Consider the following 15,871-nt stretch of genomic DNA (forward strand, 5'->3'; position numbering starts at 1 on the left):
GCCGCTATCGTTCCGCGATCATACCAACTAGACCGACCACCACTGGACAAGACCAATCCAACCTCGCCCATCCGCGCAGCTCCATCTAGAAACTAAACCTGAGCTCTTAGACCGCATAGATTCGCGAAGGTTGTAGAACGTCAAAATACCGCCCGCCTATACTCCGCCGGGTCGCTTCTCTCACGACACGAGCAAGTCACCGCTCGGCTGATCAGGTACGGCACTCACTTCGCCCTTGGAAAGCGGGTCTAGGCTACAGTAGAGCTATAACAATAGCTTCGAGCTTCAAGGGCTTTCATTTCTTCCACCCAACCTATTTCACCACAGGCAGGCACAATAGCGGACTGTTATTGACCTTAGGCAGCTACCTACCTCCCATCATTTGTTCTGAAAGCTTCCAACCCTCTCCAAGTCCCTTACTCAACCTCCGCTTCTACCCTAGACAGTCGAGACTTCGCACCTGTAAGTTACGGTCCCAGCAAAAGCGCAGCCTGTCATTACCTTGACCCATATCTTTGATGTGGAGTCACACATTTCATGCTCTTACTGACACCGATTTTCGCGGCCCACAAAGCTCGCCAAAGAGTTGACAGTTCCAAATCCTGACTTCCCCCAATTACCAGGTACGTGATCACTCCCTCGTATCACGCGCGATTGTGAGAGCAGCCGATGTGTGGAGGCGGTGACGCCGTGCGGCCCAGTTTCTATTGGCTTCCTCAATGTCGGTGAACAAGTGGCAGGACTCTTTCTATCACGCCAGAACTCACGGGCTTGCATCTGGGCATCATTGAGAAATATTATGCGACCGACAACGCATTTGTTGGATAATCGCAAACACCAGAGCATATGGTCTAATTTGAACAATAGGAAAGGCCCCGAAGCACCACTCTTACACAGAGATTACGCTGCCCGAGGCAAGACTCAGACTTCAACAAAGCGTTCACCTGTGTGGACCTGTGTTTCAATTACCCACATACCGACGTCGACCCTAACTTTCCCTGGAATCAACAAGCACAATCTTCACCTCCGAAACATCACTCCCACACAGCGATTGCGCTACCCGAGGCGAATATTAGATGACCGGTAGTGTTGAACAGGCGGAAGTAGGTTCGAGCGGCGCCAACCGTGTCGATGCAAAGGCAGCCACCCCCATCAAGTTCATGTCGCCGACCTCGGAGAGCAGCGGCGGCACTCTAAATGAGGATGGAAGCTCTGAGATTCGCTCCGACGGAGAAGTCGCAAACTCTCTCAGCAGCCCTTTCAGCCCTGAGAGCCTTGACTTCGACAACTTGAGCATCGGTGATGCGAGTCAACCCAAGCCCACGGAGGTTGGACGCTACACTGCACCTTTTCAGCGAGGTTTCAAGAACTACAACGACTCCAGTCGCTTCAATCACCCCACTCCTGACTTTGCCCGGAGAGACGGTGGCTTTCGCACTGGAAGTCCCTTCAGTGCTGGTCGTGGTGGAGGTGCCAATTTCCGGAACTCTCGCACATGGATGTCAGCGGATGCTCAAGCCATGCAGGAGTTCATGGTCATTCGGAACGCGATGCGTCGCCAATTCAAAAACTCGGAGGTTTCGAAGTGGAAGTACAACGACTACATTGCCCACCGCGAAGCTATGCTTGCTTCTCAGGCCAACCTACTCGCAAACAAGGTCAAGGCGAAGGAGGACGCTCTGCGCATACCCCCTATCCCCTTCGACACTCAGCAGAACCTCAACAAATGGGGGTTGTATGGCAACTTCGACGAGGTTACCAACCTGAGTCGTGTCCTCGGAGAACACACGATCTGGTGCCGTGACTGGAAGAATGGCAAGGACGATATTGCACCCTGGCCTTCTATTGCTGAGCTCAAGTGGGAGGGCGATGATCGAGCCAAGACCGGTGTTGGGCGCTACCCACCTCTTCCGCGCGAGCAAGGCCCCCCTGGTCTGCCATGGAACCAGCTTCCTTGCGTCGAACAGTACCCCATCGATCAGGTTGCCCGCATTCCGACCATGGAAGATGTCTACCTCCCTGTCGATGACCAGATCGAGGAGGAGAAGCTATATCTTTGGAGTCAAGATCTTGAAGAGGCCATGGACGCCTTCTTGGACTCATAGCTCCACCCTGCCAACACATCGGATAAAAGATCGCGCACGACAAACAACGACAACTCTGCTTGACGATCACGCATCGATTTGACTCGCATTTCTTCCCACCATGTGGGCGATTTACCGGTTGTAATCGTCTCCGAGCCCATAGTGCCCGATCCGGACCACGATACCCACCGCAACTTTCGAAACTATTGAAGTGGTCCTGCTTGTACAACTACAATGATCACTCTTCCTCTCTCACTCACCTCCAAGGCTGGAGCACACAGTATCTTGCGTCGACCATGCTCCTCGCGACAGTCCTTTCCCATATTTGCTTCCACGGTACTGCATGCGATGCGCGTGAACGATCACAACGATAGACCGACCAATCTCAGTCTTGCACTTTTTGGAATTCTCACGTTGGACGATCTGATACCCCACGGAAAGGCGTTTTGGGGCCTGCAGGTATGACATGTACAATATCCCCCAGTTTACGGCGGGCACTGTGTGTGCGAACATTGTCGCTTTTTGGCTTTCTGGTCTTGAATCAACTCTTTGATTTCCGCATTGGCTATTCTTGGGAGATTTCAGGCGGGGAAGGGCTTGGATACTCTTGCATTTGGGGTTTCTCGGGGCTTGGCTGGCTTTTTGACTCTCTCCCCCCTGGTTTCTTTCCATAACAAAAAAAGTGCTTTTGACAAGTTGCAATCTCCTGACTTGTGATGCGCATTCCGTGACTCTGAGTCTGCTTGGTGATCATCTTTGGCTGAAGCAATCATCCACTGACTCTGCTTTCTCTTGCGACGCTGTCCTTCGAACCATCGAATACTTGCTCGTCCGTGAGGCGTCTTAAATAGGCAACTAAATATACCAGAGAAATTCCGGCAGTCTCGCGCCCAAGTCGAGCTCTGTGGCTGGATTACCGCGGACCAGAACGATATCTGGATCGATTGCCCGCAGGCACAGTGACAATGACGACATCGCTCGACAAGGCAGCAGCTTTTAGATCGGACATGCTCGTAGAAAGGGTCGCTTCACAACGTTGATGACGTTCGATATGCTGATTCGGGCCGATGATTTGGCTTGTAGGATGGATGTTCGAGCAGAACAAAACAGTTCAATCATGCAAGCTGAATTGGAAGACCACGAGCCCACTGAGCTTTACCCATCGCTCGCCAAATGCCCATTCGAAATCTTGGGAACACGCCTCATCATTTCGATGCCTAATGTAGTCATACAGTTCGACGCTCTTCACGCAGGCTCGCAGTCAGCTCCAATTTGCACCATTGTGTGCCTTCAATTCTCATTGTGCCAGTCATTCATTTCTATGCCAACAAAGATTGGCGCTGTATCCTTGAGATCACAAGAAATACGCTACCACGGTGAACACTATCACTCCGAGGCATCGTGCAATTCGCTCACGATGTCTCTACATCGGTACTCTCCTTCACAGCCCCATCCAAATCCTTGACCATATGCACAATCCCAATACCCTCCCCATTCGGACACCTCACCACATCCTCCCTCCCACTCCTCACATATCCACACTTCTCATACAACGCCACGCCACTCAACGTTGCGCCCATCTCCAGCCTCTCAAACCCGCCAATCACCCCCGTCTTCCCGTCACGTGCAGCCGCTTCACAGTGCCGCATCATCATCGTCCCCAAGCCTTGGCGGGCATAATCAGGATGCGTGAAGATTGCGCGGATACTCGCGCGGTCAGTCTCAGGGTTGCGTTTTTCCGGCATGCGCAAGGGTGAGGGGGCGGAGTCGCCGCCATACAGCGTTTTGCGGAAGGACCAGCCGCCGCAGGCGCAGATTGTTTGGGGCTGCGATGAGGGGTGCAGGATGAAGTATGTTCTTCGCGAAGTTGAGCATTCGATTGAGATGGACGGGCTGCTTGATGGGGCTTACTGGTCGTGGATAAGGACCGTGTCGGGCCCGAATAGGTATCCGATCGAGCCGTCGAGTTCGGCTTGCGTGTAGTATCCTTTTCCTAAAGCGCGCAGAGAGTCGCCGATCATTTGTTGGAGGGCGGGTATATCATCTAAGGTTGCGGTGCGAAATGTGTATTTTCGCGTTGCTTCTTGGGCTTTTGCGTCGGCGATTGGGTCGTGCATGTTTGCGGGCTGAAGGCGCTGCGCGAGATGAGAAAGTTTTTCTTCGTAGTTGGTGGATAGAACACTGCTCATAGACGTAGAAAATCCAATGTACGACTTCTTGATTGTGCTGTCGCATGCTGCTCGGCCTTATCTTGTCATGATTTGTCCGACGGAAAGCGATTGCAAACTCGGTGGTCGGAACCACAGCTTCGTCCAACATCAATGCCACCACTATCATCACTGGGGATCAAACTAATGCTGTACGAGCGCGTTAGCATAATCGAGAGCAGGGTAAACAGCAAGTTTATCGCTATCAAACAAGAGCAATTTAACGAACGGGGTAGGGAAAGTAGCTTTTGGCAGCATGTGATATCTTCACTCCGTTATGAGGATATCTCATCTTAGACGACATGTCCTTATAAAGGGTGTTTTTTGGTGTTTTCCCATCACGTGCAGCGCGTGTTGGTCGCGTTTCACTTGTGTGCATGGACCGTCTGATGTCACTCGGACCGATGATCTGCAACTATATGCTGTATCGGCTCCCCCCATCGTCCATTTGTTTTCCATCCTTTTTGGACTCGCCAGACGTTACATTGCTGCAGCATTTCATAATGCCTCCAACCAAAAAGCAGAAGACCAGCAAGGAGACGAGTGCTCTCACTCAAGAGTAAGAGCCCGAAAGTGCGACCGCTCATCAAAACGACGAAGGGCCCAAGCTTCACGATGCAAGGCTTCTGTATCTCCATCGTATTGATTGCAATAAGTTTGCTGGTACATTTGCGGATGAATACAATCTCTCCTCACAAGTATGTATGCATGCACCGCCCACATCTCGAGTACGAGGTCGAGAATTGTTAAGCGGAGGAGGCGGACGATGAAGACGAACTATATGAAAGATACAAGAAGAGTTTGATGAGGCTCTCAAAAGCGGCATCATCCTGAAGCCAGCCAAAGATCACCCAGAGTACAAGTGGGTGATCATTTGGGAAGGTACCAAGACTTCGGTGACTATAGGAGGCGTTCGTATTACTGCGATCCGGATAATTTCAGAATTTACATTCATAACGACTTCGCTGGTAAGGGGTTGATGGAACTTATGGAGAACTTGGTATGTGTGGTTATTGCAGGTTGTCAACTACGACGGAAAGTAAACAAGGGCACTTAGTACCCAGCATCTATATACAGTGTTGCCAAGCTTATATTACTATGGCAAAGCTCTGCTTATAGGTTTAGGCACCCTAGACGCTTTCTGTCATAAGTGACAACATGTAGTAGAAAGAGATCTGAATCGGTAACTGACTTTCTGACCATGATAGTTGCTTGATTTCGACGCTGCACTCAAGAAGAAAGGCAACGATGCCCTCAAGCAGATATGCGCGCCGATCAGCGCGCTGGCACTGTCCGTCAACGAGGTCGATACGTTTGGCTTCAGTAGTGATGCTTGGTTCCATCAGTGAGTTCACATCATTGCTGAAGCTCTTGTGTTGCGTGACATGCGAAGATAACGAGGATGGTGAGAAAGTACAAGCCCTAGCTGGAATCATGGGCGATGCTCTCCCTGGCGCTATCGCAGCCATCAATCACGCGGACGAAATGAAGGCTGACACCGAGATTCTCGACCTTCCACTCGCCATAAAGTACTTCCTGGAATGGTCTTCGGATCTGCCAGAGTACGGCATGGAGTGCAAGTCCGTGGAGTGGCGCCCGCATGCTACAGCTCATTTCAGCAATACCTAATTCGAGGCCAGCAAAGGCGTCCTGGGCGCGAAGGAGCTTTTGGAAAAGGCAAAGTCTAGCGGCGAGTCCAAGCTACGCAAGAAGACGGGAAAAGACCCTTGGGGTTGGGCAAAGCGGCTGAACTGGATTACAGCAAACGCCATGTCTCCCACGCTCGGAGGCACACATTACAATATTACCAATATGTCGCGCAAGACGAGGGCGAGTCATGCTTTTGACAAAAAAGATCCCTCAGCGGATATGTCGGATAAGGATCTCAAGGATGGCAATCTCGACTTTGCTCAACGTACAAGATCTGTTCTGTTGATTTCGGTATGTCGGAAATACTCTGCCTCAGTCTGTTCCTATTTCGCCACCATTTACCAAAGCTGAAACATCTGCATCTTCAAGTATCTGAATATTACTATTGTGAGTTCATGCACTTCTGCTGTTGCAAAAAAGCAACAATGATCCTTTTAATATGTGCCTGTGGTGTTTCGTGTTGCATTGACTGAACAGTTGTTTTTGCGTCACAGCTTGTCTTGAAACAGGTGGGGTGCCGCTACGCCATTACTCAGTGAACATAGCCAGCAACCGATAGAACCATTCCGCTAACCTGGCAATATTAAGAACACGATAATGATATCGAAAAGCTTGTCCGTCTATGGAGTTCGCACATCCCGAACCTAATACACTGCTACGCGACTCAATTTTCCGTGATTGGGGAATGATAGCTGCTTAGTAGATTTATCGCGGCCGCTTGAGATTGCCCTTATGCAACCCACGTCATGAGTTTCCAGTCTCGAGACTATCGCGTAAGAATTCTGTCAAAATGTTACATTGACAGCTCGTCGGTGAACAACATTCAGCCAATAGAGACAACCATAGACGGAAGAGTACCGAGGCACCATGACGGCACGCCCAATCTACTGGATACTCCAGTGTCATGGTACAGATATGCTACAAGTCTAGCCAGGATACCCAAAGAAAAAATACCGAACCAGAGCAGTTGGTAAGAGCGAATTTGTAAGAAAACATGGCGCCACTGACACCAAGCGGGAGCTAACAGCCACGATAGCCCTCCGAAACTCGCTCATGCTTTACTGATAACTGGGATGTCCTATCAATCCTTGAGGAATGCATTCTTCACCCACATACAAACGCATTAACATCCGTCTGCCCCACAAACCTCTGTGCCTGGGACACCCAATCATGAGCATCACCGCATGGCACCTTCCTCGGCTGCGATTTCTCTGCCCTCTAATTTGAGGTCCTCCGATCGCGCTTGGTACTTCATCTACTTGGCGGCGTCTTCGACTGGATCTTGGGCATCTTGCAGCAATGCAGAGTGGGATCTGCATCGAGGATTGTTCGTATTCGATCAAACCGGTGTACTCGTTGTAGCAAGGTTATAAGGATGATCGCCCTCCAGTATCTGGAGAATCACAGCAGCATCACTCTTACCTTCGCTTCACCGGTGTCTTTGTTCCGTCCGGGCTGAGCCTGTCTACTCTTCTTTCGTTGATCTCTTGCTGCTTTTCAATCCTCAAGTTTACCTATACACAACACGTTCGCGACACATCAAGAAACATGTATACTCAGTCACTTCTCGTCTCGCTTTTGGCCGGACTAGCTGCCGCTGGTCCGGTAGAGGTACGCCAACTCCTAGGCGGGACTGGATCAACATCCAAAGAATTCAGCCGAGGCGGATGCAAAGACGTCCTCTTTGCATGGGCTCGTGGATCGACTGAAATAGGCAATATGGTAAGCGTATCCATGCGACTTACAAAACTAAAAACTGACCGTCTCAGGGCACTGTCGTGGGCCCGCCCACCTCCGACGGCCTCAAGCGCGCATTTGGCCGCGATGCAGTCGCGACCGAGGGAATTGGTGAGTAATCACGCTGCAAGACTTGATCTGAATTTTGCTAAGACCTTTGATGATAAAAGACTATGCCGCCCTTATAGGCACAAATGCTCTTCCCGGTGGTACCGACGCGGCCTCCGAGCGCCTCATGGCCACCACGCTCACAAACATGGCGTCCAAATGCCCTGACTCGGTCATCGTAGCAGGCGGCTACTCCCAGGGCGCAGCAGTCTGTCACCGCAGCATCGAAGGCCTTCCTGCAAACGTGAAGGAGCAGATCGCTGGCGTTGTACTTTACGGTGACACACAGAAGTTGCAAGACAGGAACCAAATCCCCAACTTCCCCAAGGAGAAAGTGAAGATTATCTGCCAGCCGGGTGATGCAGTATGTCTTGGTACGTTGGCGGTGTTGCCGGCGCACTTGACATACGGTGTCAGGGCAAACGAGGGTGTGCAGTTCTTGACTGCGCAGATCAAGGGTACACAGGCGAAGATTAAGGCGAGGAACGCGAAGAGTGAGGCCGAGAAGCTGGCGAAGGAAGTCAAGAGGGTCGCCAAGGAGATTGTTGCTTAGCTGGATTGTTGCGATAGGTAATACTCGTGAACGAACCATTCTTTCCGCTAGACATTGTTGTTTTTCTTTCACTTCCATGATTTATACAATCTCTGAGCATGACCTGTGCTTCATCATTAGTGTTGAGTGGCCATGTCGGGCCAACTTGTCTCTGAATCGATCTCTTGAACAATGTCAGTGACTCATGAAAAGCGCTGTATGATAGTTGGCATCGAGGTGTGCCTAGGTAGTTGTTGAAGCGCGCTTATTCCACAGCGAGAAGGGGTCTGCGTGCCTTATATGCATTATATGCAATGTGGTCAAGATGACATTGGTTTGGAAGTTAAGACCTTTTTGTTGCTCATTATGGGGATAGTTGTGGAAGAGTCCGACTTGCGACTTATAGGGCAGGCGACACATCCTAAGCGTCACACGGGCCACAAGGACTGGCGCATCCACCTTGATCTTATTTGCTAGCTACGCGTTGGCGAGCCCAACAACATTCATGCTCTCATTGCAGCAATGTCCCAAATACAGCCAGTCGATTGGGACGCAATAGAAGATGCCACCGATACACCATCACCGCAAGATCATACCGACACACAATTCCCCCAGGTCCGCTACAGCCTCATTGGCCCTTCGAACAAAGATGACGCTACCGTATCCCATATGAACAAGACCTGCCTTCTGCTGATTCGAATCTGCGCGATGGAAGGTTGTGATCAAATGCATGATTTCGATGAATTTTTGGCATTTATGGGTTCCCAATTAGACAGTGGCCTGCTTTGGATCGCAAAGCAGAAGAGCTCACATTTCATTTCAGCGACTTCAACGACTTGTTTGTTGAGTTCATAAGCAATATCAAGCGCAAGATCGAGGAAATCGAAAGATCGCTAGAAGATATTCCGAAATTACTCGACAATGAGGGCAAATGGTGGGGAACAACGAACATCTTCTCACCCGGTGAGCCGTTTTAATCCATGCAATTTAGGACTAGACTGATTCCAGCAGATCTTACGTGCAACTCTATACGCCGGCTGCAGGAGCTTAGTGTACCTGAGTTCTTTGACTACGTCGAATGCGTAGGCAAATATATGCACATATATCGAAAATTGTATGATGAGTATCAGACCGAAGACCAGCTCAGTTGATTCTTTGAGTTTCTCGGCGAAGAATTCCGGACAATCTCAGACATGCCGCACGATCGCAGCTGAAGAGCACACTAAAGTTTTATATCGAGATTAAGCTTTGTATCTTACAGCCCCAACAGTCAGCAGGTTTTCCTGGGCTCGAAGTAGAGGACACGAAGAGGTCAACAAAATTATGTTTGAACTGGCATTTCATACGAGCGTTTTTGATACTCATTCTCAAGAGAAATGCTCTGTCAATATGGCCAAGTCATGCCGAGCAATAAGGAAACGTATGCAACGACATCGCTGCGACGCGACCGATAAGCATCGTGTTTACGACACCCTTGTCACTACACTTGATATCTTACAACGCTACGCCTGCGAGGAGCTCCGTCACAATGTTCATGTTGCGGTCGATTGTCACCTCCTTATCGCATTAGAGATAATGGTATTCGAGTATGCCATGCTTGCTGAAGAAGTCCTCAAGAACCCGCGCATCTTCGTTGATGCTCGCAGTACTCACTGCTGGCAACATGGTTGCAAGACCAAGCTACTTTGCGATCATAACAAATGACGCGGTGACGATGAACCATGTCTTCATATCAGGAAGGAAGAACGCACTTAGTGTTTGGCTCCGAGTGGAAGGAGTATCAACCATGCTATCCACACTACAACCCCGAGGCACGGCGAAATTTGAACCGCACGAATCTTTAAGATCGCTATAATCGTGGGCTTGCCAATATGATCGATTTTGAAGAAGATTTTGGGGAGGACTTTTGGGACAGTCACGTCCAAGAACACATATCAGTTCAGGGTGTCTAAGCAAAATGACCGGAAGGCAAGCGTGTAATATTCCACAGACATAGTGCACACCTATCACGCTACCGGGACAAGCCAACAGTCCTCGCTCGTAGTACTTCTTCGATTTCGAGGCTGCTCACGTTGCATAAGTACATAGAGAATGATGTAAAGTCAAGATGTGTGTTGGGTACATGAACCATTGAGAACATAGCAGTGCATTTGAAGTCACTCCCGATTGGAAGAAACACCGCTTACCCATACGTAGACATCCTGCAGTCAGTTTAAGCTTACGGTCTTTGAAAGCTTTCTCATTCGAGCTGTCCACTCTCGTTCGCGGTCGCACCACTCCTGTCAGCTACTTCGGTCCGGGAGCAATTTGATCCTTGCGTAATTTGTTCAGTACTCTCGGTGTGCGTACTGCTCTTGTAACCCCACAGCCTGAAAGAGCCTCCAGGCTTGAGATTCCTCCCTTCGTTTACACGCCGAGAATGCGAGGTCGACTGCTCCGGTTTTTTATCTAGCGACGCGGTCGGAAAATAGTGAGAGAAGAATTGCTTGACTGTTGGCATGCACGAAGCAGTAACACCGGACCACATTTCAACTTGCCTGGTTTATAAATAAGTTAACAAAGCCAAGGGGAAGCTGTTGAATTGTGGTACCTACGTCCAAAGCAATGTGTATCCTACTTTCCAAGTAGTGTCCGTTGGGTCTCTTTGCAGTACGACGCGATAATATAAGCTTAGCACGGACGCGATAGCTCCTCTAGTGGTATCATCAGTACCTTCAGACCAATGGGCGAAGCACCATTGGCATATAGTAAAGCGCCATCTGAATGTACTTACAGCGTGCCTGTCATGAAAATGAGAATAACACTCGCTTTCTTCCGACGCGATATCTTGAGACGCCATACTGCCGGCACCGGGAGAAAGAGAAGGATCCAGTCAACAAACATCCCAATCATACCAGTGGCGATCGAAGATTTCGCAAACTTCAAGTAGTGCCACGAGACAATGACGTCTAGAAGCGACTCGCCTGGCCATGGGCTGTTCATAGCGAAGGCAGTGATCGATATGGAGAGGTAGAAGATGGTGGTCAAAGTTCCGATAATCAACCTGTCAAGTGCGAGATATCATCAGCAGATTGTTGACCACGGTCACTTCGTTTTACACTCACACACTGATGCGGATGTACCGCATAACGCCAAACAGGTAATAGTACTGTACAAATAGGCTCATTTTGATGAAGCCTAACGCAGGAGCGGACATGACTGTGCAGAGATAACTTTGCTATGCTATCATGAGTGAGGTAGTTGCGATTGGAGATCAAATAGATGCTCACTAAAAGACTATCATGGCTGAGAGCTTTGTCCAAATGTACATCCCATCCGTGTCGACCAACGACTCCCCCGCGATAACCTGCATATAGTCAATGTCTTAATGAGCAGGTAGAGCAGTCGCAACGTACCTAAAACAAGACTTGCGAAACAAGCAATGCTGAACGACTATGTATTGATGTTAGGAAGCTCTTGTTATGTCGCTAAGCATCATTTTTGGCTCACAAATCCGGTGACCACGAGCCCTGAATACGACTAATGTCAGCTTAAAAACTTCACGGACTTTTGTACACCAGACTTGTAACTCACAATCATCCCAACCCCACTTCTTAACGATGAAGGTCCGTGTGTATGTACGGATACCCAAGCAGATACTTGCAATGACGAGATATGTAACGGAAATCCCTAGACTAAGTGGTACCCGTGTCGGAGGATTTTGAAAGTTCGCGACCACGCCGGGAGGTGGTTGAGCAAATGGGATTGTCTTGTACAGTTCTGGCGGTAGGGTTTTCAAGAGCCCAATATCGGGTCCTGTGTAAGCTTCCCAGTGAGCTCTGTGCATGTTGAGATGGCTTCTACAGGTGGCTTCGACAACGACAGGACACAAGTGACAAGGAGATGCTCAGCACCGTGTATTCAGCGCGAGTGTTATGCTAGCTGGTTCCTTTTCATCGGATAGCATGATACCGGTGAAAGATCAGGGTTGGGGGCGATCACGCAACCGGGAGGCGCAGCTGACAACAGTCCTCGTCGGATATCACCTTTTCCTCGTCGCAGTCACTAGACGTATGCGCAGTCTCACGCATGGATGGCAGCCAATTGGAAAGCAGAAATAGAGAGCTGACTGCATAATCATTTTGAAGAGTCGTCATATTGAAGACAGCATAAGCGCCGGGATGCATATCACGGTGGTGGCACTCAATTCTGATAGGCCCAGCACGCTTACTCCGCTGTTCAGTCGAACTCTACACCAAGGACTTCTAAACTATCCAAAGAGGTGACCATATTTTTGCATTTGTTTTGTAGTCTCTAGCATTGACTTATATATTTAGAGCGTCATACCTTCGTCGGTGCGGCAAAAATTATCGGGCGAGGCTGTAGACCGATGTGCCCTTGAAGTTCGACGCGACTACAAGATCAGATTGAATGATGTGAGATTTTAGGGCTTCATCTATTCAACTCGACTTGTTTTTGATGACATTTGTTGGTAAAAAACTGAGTTCTTAAGGAAGACCTCTGCAGCTTTCCTCGCGCAAGTGTCAAGTAATACTTATTTCCATTCCGCAAGCACATATGATACAAGTTTGTCCACACTACAAGCTCATGCCAACAGATCAAATACAAGGAAATATACATTAGCGATTGTAGTCCAGCTAGCTATGGTCGACGCTGTATAACCTTGGAATCTTTCAAGCCGTATGGGCGGCCAAGTAATCCCGCAAGCAACGCCATCAATGCCGCCCAAATCCTCCGTAGCCAACATTCGTAAAGTCGTAAAGTCATAAGCACACTCGCTCCATCCAGAAAAGCTTGCGTGTGTCCCTCAATGCACAGCTCACTTCTACGCCGTCGCAGCGGCAACCAGCACATCAATGCCTGCTGCATGACTCGCCGCATTCGAGCTCTTGCTACCACCCTGCCACCTATCCGGGATAACGCCTCCATCAAGCTTCTCCTGGACCCACGCACTCTCCGCGTTTCTCAGTAAGAATCCTGTGAAGTTCTCATCGCGCTTGTTCTCGTTCAGCGTCGATAAGCCGCGCACAAACACGCCCTTGAATTGCGCGCCTTGCTTGTCAAGCTCGCCGCCCACGGGTTCTGTCAGGATACCGTTTTTGGTCAACTGATTGATGGCTGCATTGGCGATGTTGTATGCGTGCCCGATGTATCCGCCATCTCCGCGGGCGCGAGAGAGCTCACTGAGGCCAGCAAGGATGACGCCTTGGTTGTATGTGAAAGTAGTTTTGCCGTCGTTCTTGCAGGATGTTTGGTCGATGCCGTCGTTGACTAGGCCGTCGTCATTGATGACGCCTGAGTTGTAAAACCAATCCCATTCCATTTGCGCCCAGTTGAGGTAGTGGTCTCGGTCGGAGGCGGAGACGCGGTTGGCGAGAGAGGCGCCAACGACGAGGAAGAGTTCGTTGGAGATCGAGGCGATGCTCACGTGCTTTTTGTCCCACCATATGCCACCGTTGCATGGGGTGTTCCAGCCTGTGGTCATATCCTCGAAGATATCTTTGGCGGTGTTGAGGTACTTCGCGTCGCCAGTGAGGTCGTAGGCGCCGATCCAACCCATTGCCCACCTGATGATAGTTAACATCTGCTATGGAAATTGTGTTGTAGGAGCATTCTTACCATCCCTCGTCGTCGTAGAAGTCGTTTTTCCAGTCTCTAGCACCTAGTTGATTGCGGGACTTCTCGTAGGTGTTGGAAATAATGTCGATGGCGGTCTTCTTGAAAGTCGCATCCTCCAGTGCAAATTTGGCGATGGTCTCTACCATATTGCCTGACTGCCACCATAGATCGTCCCATAGTCCAGTGTCAAAATTGTACCATTTCCTTTGGAGTGTTAGGATAGCCTCTTGTGCATTGTCGGCAAAATCGGCATATGCGCAAGGCAAGTATAGCAACGGAACAAGGACGGAACGAAGGAACTTCATGTTGCGATAAAAGTAAAGAATGATATGCTATGGATGATTGACAAAACTCTGGAGTGGTACAGTTCTTAAGAACGCTAACGTTCAGTCGAGCTACAATGAAACAACCGAAACAGGAGAGTATCCCTTCGTTTTTAAGGCTCCGCAAAACGCCATGACCTTGATCTGAACGAAACCATAGTCAGGGCAAGGCAATTGGCCCGTTGCCGGTTCAAAGCTAAGAAAAGACTGACTTGTATGAAGTACTGGGTATCATGCTTGCAACGTAGAGTACGCGCAGAGTACGCCAAAACCGGTTGAGGTTAATAATTTCTGCCCGCGGCGACCATTGACATCCCTGCTGTTTTGCTGTTAATAGTGGGCGACTTATACCCCATGGACCTCGTGGCATGTCCTGCATGGCGGCCTCGCGCCTGGAAACGTTGGCCAAGTCATGCGAGTGTTGATCGGTGGCGACTCGTTGTGTCTTGGTGCAGGTGAAGTCAGACAAGCGATGGACAGGGTAACCGCCGTGCGGCAGTCAACGCGGCTCGAAGTGCTCGGCAATCAAGGTGCTGAGTATCGTGGATCCTATCACACACGCTGGCGCGACGCGGATCAAGGATGTCCTTTCGTGGTGGAGTTTGCTCTGAAACGCAGGTCGAAAGGAATGACTGGATCGGAATTTTAATTATCGCCCAGCTGTGATTGGCGAGATTTGAACGGGCCGGAAGATCGGATTGGCTTAGGCGCCTGGTCTAGTCCAAATGTGGCATAATTCAGGAACGTGGCTCTTAGAGTGTGGCTGTGAGACGTCTGAAACGAACATCATTTGGTCGAAGGACGAAACGGATTGACAAAGCAAAGCGGAAAAGTAAGAATGAATACTGATGATGGCATATATTTATGTACAAATGAAAATGTGAACAAAAAAAACACGAAAGATAAACAAAAGGGCAAAGAAAGTGATGATGCCGCTCAAACAGCTTAGGAAAGCTTCACACTTCATACCACTCTTCATCGTGGCCATTTCCATTCATGAGAAAGCTTCCGGCGTCTCTGTCAGCTTACGCACCGCAGGCGTATGAGAGCAGAGTGAAAGCGGTTCCCGCATAACCGTTCACAGCACCGGCCACAGTGCCCGTAATTTCTAAAGCATCCTTGCAGACCGCAGCGTCCGAGTTCTCAGAGGCGAGATCAACAGAGATTGCAGGGGGAGCTGCATTTGCTGAATCGGCACGTCACTGGTAGGTGATGCCCCAGAATTGGGGCACCTCACAGTTGGTGTACTGGGTCTTCTTGCGGGGACAATAGGCCATGGCGGTTACACCAGGACAGGTGTTGGTATAAGTGCCAGATGTGCACTTGGCAATGGCCTTGACGCGCTAACGCCGAGTAGATCAACGAGCCCGTTGCGGATCCCTGATGTTGAGGTTAGTCTTTTAGTTGGCTGCGCGATGTGGATGAGCACTTACAGACGGGATATGTGCCATGGGGACCTAGGGTAACCTTGAGGTTGTGGTTGTTCTCGGATTTCCAGAATCTGCTCTTCATCTCGATTTCGTTGGTCTCACACTGTCCTGATTCGTGGCAAACAGCAGCGAGTTGATGGATAATGGCATCGATGTTGAGATCACCAATCTTGACAGTCTC

General features: G+C 49.8%; 10 protein-coding genes across 10 annotated transcripts; 4 read left to right on the forward strand and 6 right to left on the reverse strand.

Annotated features, from left to right (window-relative positions):
• Window positions 1-1,076: 1,076 nt before the first annotated feature.
• On the forward strand, window positions 1,077-2,105 carry SNOG_15604 (hypothetical protein; the record flags this gene model as incomplete). The annotated part of the gene is made up of 1 exon (XM_001805697.1): window positions 1,077-2,105. One exon carries the CDS (start codon window positions 1,077-1,079, stop codon window positions 2,103-2,105), a length of 1,029 nt encoding a protein of 342 aa, XP_001805749.1.
• A 111-nt stretch (window positions 2,106-2,216) lies between these two features.
• Window positions 2,217-2,597, reverse strand: SNOG_15605 (hypothetical protein; the record flags this gene model as incomplete). The annotated part of the gene is made up of 2 exons (XM_001805698.1): window positions 2,217-2,287; window positions 2,345-2,597. 2 exons carry the CDS (start codon window positions 2,595-2,597, stop codon window positions 2,217-2,219), a joined length of 324 nt encoding a protein of 107 aa, XP_001805750.1.
• A 599-nt stretch (window positions 2,598-3,196) lies between these two features.
• Window positions 3,197-4,201, reverse strand: SNOG_15606 (hypothetical protein; the record flags this gene model as incomplete). The annotated part of the gene is made up of 3 exons (XM_001805699.1): window positions 3,197-3,328; window positions 3,402-3,941; window positions 3,996-4,201. 2 exons carry the CDS (start codon window positions 4,199-4,201, stop codon window positions 3,497-3,499), a joined length of 651 nt encoding a protein of 216 aa, XP_001805751.1. The 3' UTR covers window positions 3,197-3,328; window positions 3,402-3,496.
• Window positions 4,202-5,620: 1,419 nt separating this feature from the next.
• On the forward strand, window positions 5,621-6,292 carry SNOG_15607 (hypothetical protein; the record flags this gene model as incomplete). Its single annotated transcript, XM_001805700.1, has 2 exons — window positions 5,621-5,871; window positions 5,932-6,292. The coding sequence occupies 2 exons, from the start codon at window positions 5,621-5,623 to the stop codon at window positions 6,290-6,292; spliced, it is 612 nt and encodes a 203-aa protein (XP_001805752.1).
• A 1,197-nt stretch (window positions 6,293-7,489) lies between these two features.
• Window positions 7,490-8,339, forward strand: SNOG_15608 (hypothetical protein; the record flags this gene model as incomplete). Its single annotated transcript, XM_001805701.1, has 3 exons — window positions 7,490-7,663; window positions 7,711-7,789; window positions 7,867-8,339. 3 exons carry the CDS (start codon window positions 7,490-7,492, stop codon window positions 8,337-8,339), a joined length of 726 nt encoding a protein of 241 aa, XP_001805753.1.
• Window positions 8,340-8,840: 501 nt separating this feature from the next.
• Window positions 8,841-9,469, forward strand: SNOG_15609 (hypothetical protein; the record flags this gene model as incomplete). The annotated part of the gene is made up of 3 exons (XM_001805702.1): window positions 8,841-8,978; window positions 9,095-9,281; window positions 9,330-9,469. The coding sequence occupies 3 exons, from the start codon at window positions 8,841-8,843 to the stop codon at window positions 9,467-9,469; spliced, it is 465 nt and encodes a 154-aa protein (XP_001805754.1).
• Window positions 9,470-11,087: 1,618 nt separating this feature from the next.
• Window positions 11,088-11,514, reverse strand: SNOG_15610 (hypothetical protein; the record flags this gene model as incomplete). The annotated part of the gene is made up of 2 exons (XM_001805703.1): window positions 11,088-11,361; window positions 11,423-11,514. 2 exons carry the CDS (start codon window positions 11,512-11,514, stop codon window positions 11,088-11,090), a joined length of 366 nt encoding a protein of 121 aa, XP_001805755.1.
• A 1,629-nt stretch (window positions 11,515-13,143) lies between these two features.
• SNOG_15611 (hypothetical protein) lies at window positions 13,144-14,083 on the reverse strand (the record flags this gene model as incomplete). The annotated part of the gene is made up of 2 exons (XM_001805704.1): window positions 13,144-13,885; window positions 13,938-14,083. 2 exons carry the CDS (start codon window positions 14,081-14,083, stop codon window positions 13,144-13,146), a joined length of 888 nt encoding a protein of 295 aa, XP_001805756.1.
• A 1,202-nt stretch (window positions 14,084-15,285) lies between these two features.
• SNOG_15612 (hypothetical protein) lies at window positions 15,286-15,537 on the reverse strand (the record flags this gene model as incomplete). Its single annotated transcript, XM_001805705.1, has 2 exons — window positions 15,286-15,446; window positions 15,498-15,537. The coding sequence occupies 2 exons, from the start codon at window positions 15,535-15,537 to the stop codon at window positions 15,286-15,288; spliced, it is 201 nt and encodes a 66-aa protein (XP_001805757.1).
• A 5-nt stretch (window positions 15,538-15,542) lies between these two features.
• SNOG_15613 (hypothetical protein) lies at window positions 15,543-15,772 on the reverse strand (the record flags this gene model as incomplete). Its single annotated transcript, XM_001805706.1, has 2 exons — window positions 15,543-15,640; window positions 15,694-15,772. The coding sequence occupies 2 exons, from the start codon at window positions 15,770-15,772 to the stop codon at window positions 15,543-15,545; spliced, it is 177 nt and encodes a 58-aa protein (XP_001805758.1).
• Window positions 15,773-15,871: the final 99 nt, after the last annotated feature.

The sequence above is a fragment of the Parastagonospora nodorum genome (assembly GCF_000146915.1).
Source record: "Parastagonospora nodorum SN15 chromosome Unknown scaffold_39, whole genome shotgun sequence".
NCBI classification, from domain to species: domain Eukaryota; kingdom Fungi; phylum Ascomycota; class Dothideomycetes; order Pleosporales; family Phaeosphaeriaceae; genus Parastagonospora; species Parastagonospora nodorum.